Here is a 12,909-nt window from a genome sequence, read left to right on the forward strand (position 1 = left end):
ACAGGGTAACGTGTTATAGACTTGAAGGATGTAACGTTTGATGTAAATTAGACAACAGATATAGTTTTATTCTCAAATGATTATCAAGAGTGTCTTATAGTTTCAATATATTCTATTTAACCCTTAAACAGCGGGAATGTTGTAGGTAGCAGCATCACTTGATGATGGCTGCCGTTTAAAGGTTAAATTTGTAAAAATTATAGGTTGCTGTTCAATGTCAAACATATTCAGGACCATATACTTCACTGATGAAAAGTTTAGGTTTTAATACTTTGATATGTGTAGTTTTCCAGTCCACCATCGACCCACAATGAGATGCGATCTTCATCAAGTTCATCCGTAACATCTACAAGAAACTATCCTAGAGATGGATCGTTTGTTCAAACTGATATATAAACGATATTATATCACAATACAGGCAGACCTAACTTTCAAATGTGTTGTGCAATTTCAGTCAAGCGTGAGAAGTGGTGAGTCAGCTATAAAGATATTTGTTTAGTTACTCTGAGAAAAATATTCATGTTTGCGCTTTCACCGGGGAGAAATAACTACATAATTGACAAGGGCAACATCAGAAATAATCTTGGTTGGAACACGCATTAATGTACAATACTCTTTAACAAATGCTACATACATCAACTGGGTGACATCCATGATAGTAACACTCACTAAACGTATAGACAAAGTTTCGTTCCGTACAGAATACATCTACCCTTAAGTTAAGAATTTGTTTTTCTGCACCATTCACGGTATAATTATTGTTAATTCCTTTTGATTCCCTAATAAATCTATCCACCGTATACTGACTGATCTGTATGTGTTATATCCATGGTTGAGGATCAGAGTGGTGTATAATGAAGGGCTAGAGTTACTCATTTATTTATATAACCTTACGTGAAAACAACGTTGGTGTATATAAGGGAGAATTATCATACGTTGAAAAACATCTTGTCCTTGAATTAGATAAAGTACTATCGGAATATGTTGCTATCAGAACGGATATGTGAATAAAAACTTTATATAAAGTACTATCGGAATATGTTGTTATCAGAACGGATATGTGAATAAAAACTTTAGATAAAGTACTATCGGAATATGTTGTTATCAGAACGGATATGTGAATAAAAACTTTAGATAAAGTACTATCGGAATAGGTTTTTATCAGAACGGATATGTGAATAAAAATTTTAGATAAAGTACTATCGGAATATGTTGTTATCAGAACGGATATGTGAATAAAAACTTTAGATAAAGTACTATCGGAATATATTGTTATCAGAACGGATATGTGAATAAAAACTTTAGATAAAGTACTATCGGAATATGTTGTTATCAGAACGGATATGTGAATAAAAACTTTAGATAAAGTACTATCGGAATATGTTGTTATCAGAACGGATATGTGAATAAAAACTTTAGATAAAGTACTATCGGAATATGTTGTTATCAGAACGGATATGTGAATAAAAACTTTAGATAAAGTACTATCGGAATATGTTGTTATCAGAACGGATATGTGAATAAAAACTTTACTATCGGAATATGATAGAAGTATGTGAATAAAAACTATCGGAATATGTTGTTATCAGAACGGATATGTGAATAAAAACTTTAGATAAAGTACTATCGGAATATGTTGTTATCAGAACGGATATGTGAATAAAAACTTTAGATAAAGTACTATCGGAATATGTTGTTATCAGAACGGATATGTGAATAAAAACTTTAGATAAAGTACTATCGGAATATTGTTGTATGTGAATAAAAACTCAGATACGGATATGTGAATAAATAAAAACTTTAGATAAAGTACTATCGGAATATGTTGTTATCAGAACGGATATGTGAATAAAAAAAACTTTAGATAAAGTACTATCGGAATATGTTGTTATCAGAACGGATATGTGAATAAAAACTTTAGATAAAGTACTATCGGAATATGTTTTTATCAGAACGGATATGTGAATAAAAACTTTAGATAAAGTACTATCGGAATATGTTGTTATCAGAACGGATATGTGAATAAAAACTTTAGATAAAGTACTATCGGAATATGTTGTTATCAGAACGGATATGTGAATAAAAACTTTAGATAAAGTACTATCGGAATATATTGTTATCAGAACGGATATGTGAATAAAAACTTTAGATAAAGTACTATCGGAATATGTTGTTATCAGAACGGATATGTGAATAAAAACTTTAGATAAAGTACTATCGGAATATGTTGTTATCAGAACGGATATGTGAATAAAAACTTTAGATAAAGTACTATCGGAATATGTTGTTATCAGAACGGATATGTGAATAAAAACTTTAGATAAAGTACTATCGGAATATGTTGTTATCAGAACGGATATGTGAATAAAAACTTTAGATAAAGTACTATCGGAATATGTTGTTATCAGAACGGATATGTGAATAAAAACTTTAGATAAAGTACTATCGGAATATGTTGTTATCAGAACGGATATGTGAATAAAAAACTTTAGATAAAGTACTATCGGAATATGTTGTTATCAGAACGGATATGTGAATAAAAACTTTAGATAAAGTACTATCGGAATATGTTGTTATCAGAACGGATATGTGAATAAAAACTTTAGATAAAGTACTATCGGAATATGTTTTTATCAGAACGGATATGTGAATAAAAACTTTAGATAAAGTACTATCGGAATATGTTGTTATCAGAACGGATATGTGAATAAAAACTTTAGATAAAGTACTATCGGAATATATTGTTATCAGAACGGATATGTGAATAAAAACTTTAGATAAAGTACTATCGGAATATATCGATATCACAACGGCATATGTGAATAAAAATGAAGAAAAAATTGTTATCGATTGAGGTCAGATGTCAAAATATTTCCTGTAAATCCATTTTTGGAAGGCAAAGATGTAACTTTCCTCTCGTTACTATCGATGTCATTCCAGAACTTTCTTTCGAAGTACTGTTGTCATGATGTCTTATAAATAAGTTTGATGTTTGGTATGAGTCCCTAGCAATTATCTTTGGTTCTTCAGTGTAACGAATATGGGAAATATTTCTTCTTTAATTTTAGTAAGCCAAAGGTTTTTAAGAACAGAGCTGAAGCTACAGCAATAAAACTGAGACTGTTAATGATCTTGATGTTGAGGTATCATGTCTCCACCGACAATAATATTTGGCTTAGTGTAGTTTTGTGCTTAACATCAAACAAACAAGCTTTATATCCTTTAAAAATTGTGTCCTTACCGTCAAAATCATAGACAACTTAGTAATAAATTTCATATCTTCCTTTATTAGTGTCAAAATTATATTTTTGTGAAAGATCTGTATCATCCCTAAACTGAAGAAAATACAAATGATTTGGTTCTATGACGTAAATTTTACAACCTTCATATTTTATTATTTCACACCAATAATTCTCTGAAAACATTGTTTTATGGGGTTCTTTTTGAAATAATATTTATATTGATAAAACCTGAGATGATAGGCTTTGATTTTTATTGATAATTTATACCTGTTATAACAACCTACCGATGTAAAAAATCTATCGAAATCTGTAGATATTGACCTTTTGTAGAAATGTTAGAGTAATAGACAATATAATTGGTAGAGCAATGATTATCATTTAATTATGCAAATCCTTTGTCACAATTCAAGCAATACAAACTTAAGCCAAGTGAACCCTTCAAAGTACTTTTGATCGTGGCTATGAGAAGAACAAATAAAAGAAAAATGATCAGACTTATCTTCATTAGAACGAGAATATTTGACTCTTAATATATCCCCAAAAAATGTTTATTGTAAAATCATCTGCAAAAATGTTAAAAGAATTTAATTATATTAAAAGACTTTCTCCTTTTTCACACTACATAATTAAATAGCTTGTTATTGCCTCTTTCTTTAGCTTGAAAGTTTCCTTATATGTTAGTGGCTGAGGGTGAAAGTAGAGAAATCTAAACTGTAAACAAGCCCGTCTCTCTAGGTTCTCCATTTCACTAGTACTAGTGGTTGGCTGGTTGGTTGGTTGATTTGGTGTTTTACGGTACAAAGCAGCTAGGCTATCTGTGCCTGTACTAGTGAATAGTGAGTTTAATTCCTACACAAAAATAACAAATATAGATATATATTAATTCAACCTTCATAAAACATAAAAATATTAATAGAGTGTAAATATGCTTACAAACTCAAAATAACTTTTGTATCCCATTGCAGAAGTAGATAATGTTTGTTGCATAATCTTCCCAAACATTGCAAAAGCAATTGACCAATATGTGTAACACGCTGACTTTACATACATGGACTTGACCTTCATGTTCTAATTATATATTTATACCATATACATCTGAGAACATTACATGTATGAATAGATACTTACATAAAATGTCCAAACTCAGCAAATGTATCACTAACTGTAATCTATTAAAGTGTTGTTGTTGTCAAGCAAAAAACTACCCAAACAGATAGATATCTGTACTTTTCTAACTGAAAGTAACGAAACCCAATTTGTAGTGTTATCAGCCCTTAGTCTTATCGCTGAGCCGAATAATTTGATAAGTCAAAAATCAGGAAAGTTATGAGTTATAAACCTTCAAAATATTGATCTCGTAGTAACATTTTGTAACAAAGTACTGTTACAAAATTAATTAAAGCTAACACTAAATCATTCATGGTACATTATGCAATTTACAATAAATCATTTATAGATATATTATACATCTGACAACAAATCATTCACAGTATATTATTCAACTGATACAAATGATTCATATTTACATTATAAAGCTGATTCAAAATCTTTTGTAGTACGTTAGAGAAATAACTTTATGTCATTTATATATACATTATACAACTGACACTAAATCATTAATAATTACATTATAAAACTGATTCTAAATCTTTTCACAGTACATTATGCAACTGATACAAATCATTTATACGTGTATAAGTAACACTAAATCATTTATAGAATACACCATACAGCTGAAAACGAGTTATTTTTGCACATTATACAACTGGGACTAAATCATTGATAGATACGCTATACAACTGAGAATAAATCAGTTATAGCACATTATACAACTGACACTAAACCATTTATAGATAAATTATGCAACATACAGTTAATCATTTATACAACTAACATTAAATGATTCATGGTACATTATACAACTGACACAATGATTCATAATTGCATTATAAAACTGACACTAAATTATTTATAGATACATTATACAACTGAAAATGAGTCATTTCTTGTACATTATACAACTGACACTTAATAATTTATATACTCTTCAAAAAAAGAAACGCAAAAGGGATATTTTTGCTATTTTAAAAAGAAATATATGTAACAACGTTATAAGCTCAGAGTATGTGATGTTACACGTGCTAAGGCACTGATTGTCAGACCAAAATGACAATAAAAGTTGTGCACTTTGAAAACGGGGGAAAACATCGGATTTTTCGCCAAAATGCATTCGTGTACAATAAATTTGTTTGAGAGATCTGCATGTTCTACAAGTGCAACATGTGCAAAATCCCTATAAAAGTGACGGGTTCTCGGTTTCCATAGCTCAGTGTTAAGCCACCGACACGCAATACAGTTACGCCAAGACTGACTAAAGCACAACGCAACAATGCCATTGGTCGCTTGGAAGCAGGCGAATTTCGATCAGATGTTGTCAGAGCTGTGAATGTCCACCCAAGCTTCATCACAAGGCTATGGAATCGTCACCAACGACATGGATCAACTTGTGACCGTCCACGATCTGGCAGACCTCGTGTGACCACGCCCGCACAAGATCGCTACATCCGGTTACGTCACCTTCGGGATAGGACCACCACTGCGACGTTTACTACTTCAACCATACCAGGGCTGCGTAGGATTTCCGATCAGACCGTACGCAACCGTCGATGAGATTCTTAGGCCCCATGTGCAACCCATCATGTTGAACGTCAATGACGTTTCTCAATATGACAACGCCCGTCCTCACACAGCCCGACTCACCACTGTCTTCTTGAGACACCACAACATCAACGTTCTTCCCCGGCCCTCCAGATCATCAGATTTAAACCCCATCGAACACTTGGGGACGAGTTGGACCGACGTCTGCGACAACCTCAACCGCAGACTCTACCTCAGCTTGCAGCAGCTTTGCAGGCTGAGTGGACAGCCATTCCACAGGATGTGATTCGTCATCTCATTGCTTCCATGGACAGGAGATGCCAAGCAGTTATTGATGCTCACGGGGGTCATACTCGTTATTGACGTTGAGTGACGTTAAACTTCAACTAGTGAACGTGGACTTCGCCTTTGCAGACTTTGGATGTTCAGCAGTGGATGTGCAAAGTTTCACACATGTCATACAGAACTACCCGGAATAAACTTGTTAACAATTTGTCTCATATTTTGCCTTTTGCGTTTATTTTTTTGAAGAGTATATATATTACACAAATGACACTAAATGATTGACAGTGTGTTTCAAAACCCACATTAAATCATTGTCAGTAAATTGTAAAACTGGCATTAAAATCATTAATTGGTACATTAAACAACTGACACTGATTCATTTATGCATACATTATGCAGCTGACAATAAATCAAATATAGGTATATTATACAACTAACTCTAAATGATTAATGGTACATTATACAACCGATTCTAATTCATTTATAAATACATTATTCAACTGATTCTAAATCATATATAATACATTATATAACTGATTCTAAATCACTTATACTACATTATACAACTAACACTAAATCATTCATAATTGCTTTATATAACCGATTTAAATAATTTATAATACATTATACAAATCACACTATATTATTCAGATATGTATCAATAACTAACACAATCATTTGTTGTACACTGTATAAACGACACTAAATCATTTATAGGTACATTATAAAGCTAACACTAAATCATTCATTGTACATTATGCAACTTACACAAAATTATTTATAGATACATTATACATCTGACAATTAATCATTCATAATACATTATGGAACTGATACAAGCCATTTATAGTTACATTATGAAACTGATTCAAAATAAATTACTGTATATTACACTAATAACTCTACATCATTTATATATACATTAAAACAATGTCACCGAATCATCGGCAGTAAATTGTAAAACTAACACTAAAACACCAGCACATATACAACTGGCATTCAATCATTTATATACACAAGTGACACTAAATGATTGGCAGTAAATTGTAAAACTGTCACTAAATCAGTAATTGGTTCATTAAACAACTGACACTTAGTCATTTATGGGTACATTATACAACTGATACTAATTCATTCATGCATACATTACACAGCTGACAGTAAATCATTTAAAAGGTGTATTATACAACTAACACTGAATCATTACAGGTATATTGTACAACTGCCACTAAATCATTCAAGGTACATTATACCACTGACAAAATCATTTATAACTGCATTATCTAAATCATTTATAGTACTTTATACAACTGACCCTAAATCATTCATAATTGCATTATATAATTGAGTGTAAATCATTTACAATACGTTATAGAAACGACATTATATCATTTATATGTGCATTATACAAGTAACACTAAATCATTTATAGGTACACTGTATAGATGGCACTAAATCATTTATAGGTACATTATACGACTGAAGGTAAATTATTCATAACACATTATACAAATGATACTAAGTCATTTATAGATATTTTATATTACTGACATTAAATCATTTATAGTACATAATGCAAGTGATACAAATCATTCATCGGTGTATTATACAAGTGACACTAAATCTGACACAAAATCATTAATTGGTTTATTAAACTGACAAAAATCATTTATAGCACATTATAATACAATTGTCACTAAAGAAATTGCAGAACATTGTACAGACGACACTAATTTATTTGTAAATATATTATACCGATGACAATAAATCATTTATAAGTACAGTATACAACTGACACTAAATCACTTGCAGTACATTGTACATAAGACACTAAGTCATTTATATGTACATTATAAACTGAAAATAAACCATTTATAACACATTATACAACTCACACTAAATCATTCATCAGTACATTAAACAACTGACACTTAGACTTGACAGGTACATTATAAACATAATACTAATTTGTTTATAGATAGATTACACAATACAACTGAGAACAAATCATTTATAGCACAATATATAACTCACACTAAATCATTTATACATGTATTACACAACTTAAAGTAATTCATTTATACAAAATGGTACAACTGACACTAATTCTTTTATACATGTATTGTAGAGCTAACAATAAATCATTTATAGGTATATTGTACAACTGCCACTAAATCATTCAAGGTACATTATGCCACTGGCAAAATCATTTATAACTGCATTATCTAAATAGTTCTAAATCATTTATAGATAAATTACACAATTGAAAACAAATAATTTATAGGACATTATACAACTGACAGACTAAATCGTTTATACATTCATTATAAACAGACACTAAATCATTCATTGGTACATTATACCACTGACACTAAATCATTCATAGTTACTTTTTACATCTTACTCTAAGTCATTTATAGCACCTTACACAACTGATCCCAAATTATTTCTAGGAAATTATACACCTGACACTAAATCACTTTTAGTGCAGTACACAACTGACAGTAAATCATTTATTGGTACATTATATAACTGATAGTCATTCATATATATATACATACATAAAATAGACAATAAATCATTTATAGTACATTATAATCTGAGTAAATAATTTATAGACACGTTATACAACTGACATAAGGTCATTAATTGGTACATTAAAGAACTGACACTTAGTCACTTATTGGTTCATTATACAATTTATACTAATTCACTTATAAATAAATTATACAGCTGACAATAACTCACTCATGGGTACATTGTACAACTGACACTAAATCATTCATAATTGCATTATATAACTCATTTTAAATCATTTTAGTACATTGTACATACAACACTAAATCCTTTTTAGATCCATTATAAACTTACATTAAATCATTCATCAGTACATTATACCACTGACACTAAATCATTCATAGTTACTTTATACATCTTTTTATAAATCATTTATAGCACATTATACAACTCACACTAAATTATTTAAAGATTATACAATTGACACTAAATAATTTATAGTAAATTGTAAAACTGACAAATCATCTCTAGTACATTATACAAATGACACTAATTCATTTATACATACATTATACAATTGTCAGTAAATCATTTATTGGTATATTATACATTATACAACTGTAACTAATTCATATATAGATAAAATGTATGACTGAAATTAAATTATTTATAGATCATTATACAAGAGATACTTAGGTACATTATACAACTGACACTAATTCATTTATAGATATTTTTTACAAGTGACAATCATTTATAGATACGTTATACAACTGACACTAAAGTATTCATAGGTACATAATACAACTGGCATTTTATCATTCATAGTAACAATTTACACCTAAGTAAAATCATTTATAGTATATTATACAACTGACACTAAATCATAAATAGAACATTATATAACTGACACTTAATCATTTATACAATATTATATAACTGACACTTAATCATTTTATAGGACATTATACTACTGACAGTGATTGAGATATAGATACAATGTACAACTGATACTAAATCATTTATAGAACATTATACAATTGACACTAAGTCATTTATAGTACATTATACCTTACATTTAAGTATGAAGTTATTTCTAAGTCATACATATATAGAATAAATTAGTAATTATCGTATGAAAATCAAATGTGGCTACAACCTATAGTCACAGTAAAATTATAATGTATTATTTATAACCACAAATTTTAAAACATAGACCTGTGAGATTGATATTTAAAATTATTCTTAAACATCAAGTGTTACTCGACATTTTTGTACTTAATTTAATAAAGACAGTATGTTAATGTACACTTTATAACAATAGAATTAAAAATAATATAGAATGAAGAGATATGTAACACTAAGAACACCGACACAGAGTTCGACTCCTACAAGATAACCGTGCAAGTAGTTCACTATGTTTGGATGTTTCACTTCACGCAGTACTAAAAGTTTAGTGATTAACTCTTCTGTATTAGGTTGCTACGTTAGATAAATCTGCTTAACAGCAACTTTCAACCCAGTCCCGGTTTCTGTGGCTTTATTTCCAGCTGCTGAATCACTGAAACATTAAAAGAAATATCATTAAAATCTGTAATATACTGGCACGTAAAGACGTTACCAGATTCTGGTGATAAAAGTATTGTGCTTTAAAAAACAAATGAACAATGAAATATCACCTATTTAAAGTATTTGTAAGGTGATAAAACTGTATGCTCATCTTATTATACAGGAAATACAACATCATACGTTATTAAATATTTCATTATATGAAGACTACTATAAAGTATCAATAAAAAACAAACAGCAGCTTATATTGACACATGTAAGCACTGCTTTTTAAAATAACATCAGTAACTTTTTGAAAGAATTTTCAGCTGTTACAATCTTGTAAATTTGTGTGTGATCAAATGTACTTTAAAATTTCACAACACAATGATGTCTTTCTACACTGTTATTTTATTTTTCATAATTTGTCAAATACTTTCTTTTAATCAAATTGTGCAATTATTCAGTTTCAAAATTTTAACTTTCTGAATTATGCAACTATTTTTGCTGGGATTAAAATAGTTATTTTTTAACACAAACTTTTGTTGATGTAAAATGAAGTAGCTATATTCGTGTGAAATGGATCAATCTGCCCACTTGTAACTCTATTTTCTTTATTCCTTGGTAGGTCAGAAACTGGGAAGATGTTGCTAATATTGAACATTTCTATATTTCTTGATTTAAGTCACATTATCAATACATGAAGAATATCATTCTACAGACTGGTTAACCAGCACATACAATTTTTCTCTACATTACACATAGTGTAATAATATTATGAAAGTAATAATTTTCTGTACACAAAATGTATTTCCATGCCATACTTACCTCCTTCCATAAAAATAGCTATTGTTATCCATTGTTGCCCTTTATATACAAAACATTTTTTCATGCATAACAAAAGTTTTTTGCCTCCCCTCCAATGGGAATGACTCTGGTGGTTAAGGGTCTGACTTGTAATCTAAGGTTTGCAGGTTCAAATCCCAATCACACCGAAGATGCTCACCCTTTCAATCATGGGGCGTTATTATATGATGGTTAATCTCACTATTCATTGGTAAAAGAGTAGCCAAAGAGTTGGCAGTAAGTGGTGATGACTAGCTGCCTCCCCTCTGGTATCACACTGTTAAATTGGAGATGGCTAGATTTGTCAAAACTAAAAAAAAACAACTAGTGTGTGTTCTTGAAAATTATCAAGAGTCAACCCTCAACCGGTGAGAGTGTCACATACTCTGGTTACACATTCGATTTTCTCTATTCAATTCAACCAGACTATCACTTGGGATTTTGCCAGAAATTGAAATCATCGGTTTTCAACGAGAAGGAAAAGTGGAATGTGTAGGTGTATATCGTAAATAGATCTTTAGTATATGAAAATCATACCTGCATTCACATAAATAGCTATAATCCCACATTCAAGAGGTGAAGGGACTGGTGCACAGGACGTACCTGGACACAAGAGAATAAGGTTCAAAGAACTAATGTGAGAAACTGCACCACGTCTGAACAAATTATAGTCTTCGTCCATCCCAGAAAGGTATGGTACACATGGATGAAAAACAGAGGATCACGTCCAAGTGGTGTGTGAGAAAAATATGGAACTGCTCCCAAGAGTAAAGTGGTTAGGGCACGACAGGCCACACTCAGCAAGGCAACTACATCCCATGATACTGGGAACTGAAATCCATGCAGGGATAGGATGAGGAGCATACTGTCTTCATCTCAAGAAATACAGACATCCAGAAAACATGTATGAGGACACATACTGATTGATTACACCCTAAATCCAAAACCTGGCTATTGGCAACTGACATCTACATGGAAGTAAGATGAGAGATCCCAATTTAAGGTGTAACATGCACTTTGATGTCTCAATCCTTTTGTTTCTGTATACTTTAATGTAGGATTAGGAATGGGTGCTACGTTGGTGATTTACTAATGTAACCACTGTGGAGTTGCTGGAATGAATCATGACCAGACAATGTCTGGCTAAATGGAGAAAATGATCTGAAGTGTGACATACAGCTTGAAGCTGCAGAGTGTTGATACAATAAGTCTCTTCAGCTGCAAAACAACACTTTAAAGCCTCCTGCCGATGTGTTGATCCTGAACAACCACCAAAGTAGTTATTTGACTACAGCAGGAGGAAGGGTAGTAAGATCCTGCATAAAATCCCATGCACGAGTCTACTAATTATGAAAAGCTCACAAATGAGCCTGACTAAATGGGGCCATGGTAGCCAAGGAAGACAACATCCCCAAAAGCATAGCACATCGGAAGTTAAATTTCATTAACCAGCCCACTCGAGCTGTCGTCTCCTGGAGCAACTGAAGTGTATGATGGGTAGACTCCTGTTTAGAGCATGACAATGATGAGAAAAAGATCAAAATGTTTAACAAAAATATACAGGGCCAAACAAATCCTGAAGGGGAGCTTGTAAGATTGATAACTCATCCCTTGATGGGCATACGAAAGATATAGTAATGACTGCAAAGCTACTTGAATAAGTAAGAAAGTATTCGCGACATCCGTCTTGGTCATTCATATACCTGGAGTAAAAACCGACTTGAGAGTTAGAAACAATTTCATGATGAAACGAGGGAGACTGAGAAGTTGATTGAGATCAAACAAATCTATGACAGGCCGCCAGTCTTTATTT

General features: G+C 31.2%; 1 protein-coding gene and 1 long non-coding RNA gene across 2 annotated transcripts in view; both read right to left on the reverse strand.

Moving 5' to 3' along the window:
• Nucleotides 1-3,287: 3,287 nt before the first annotated feature.
• On the reverse strand, nucleotides 3,288-6,760 carry LOC143244344 (uncharacterized). The gene is made up of 2 exons (XM_076488845.1): nucleotides 6,003-6,760; nucleotides 3,288-4,091 (listed from the first exon to the last, which is right to left on the reverse strand). Exons 1-2 carry the CDS (start codon nucleotides 6,072-6,074, stop codon nucleotides 3,861-3,863), a joined length of 303 nt encoding a protein of 100 aa, XP_076344960.1. The 5' UTR covers nucleotides 6,075-6,760; the 3' UTR covers nucleotides 3,288-3,860.
• A 2,598-nt stretch (nucleotides 6,761-9,358) lies between these two features.
• LOC143244345 (uncharacterized) overlaps nucleotides 9,359-12,909 on the reverse strand; it is a 35,598-nt gene continuing 32,047 nt past the window's right edge. The window contains exon 2 of the long non-coding RNA XR_013025035.1: nucleotides 9,359-10,263. This is a non-coding gene — a long non-coding RNA (uncharacterized LOC143244345). The remainder of the gene's footprint in view (nucleotides 10,264-12,909) is intronic.

Source organism: Tachypleus tridentatus, chromosome 2 (genome assembly GCF_004210375.1).
Source record: "Tachypleus tridentatus isolate NWPU-2018 chromosome 2, ASM421037v1, whole genome shotgun sequence".
Lineage (NCBI taxonomy): Eukaryota > Metazoa > Arthropoda > Merostomata > Xiphosura > Limulidae > Tachypleus > Tachypleus tridentatus.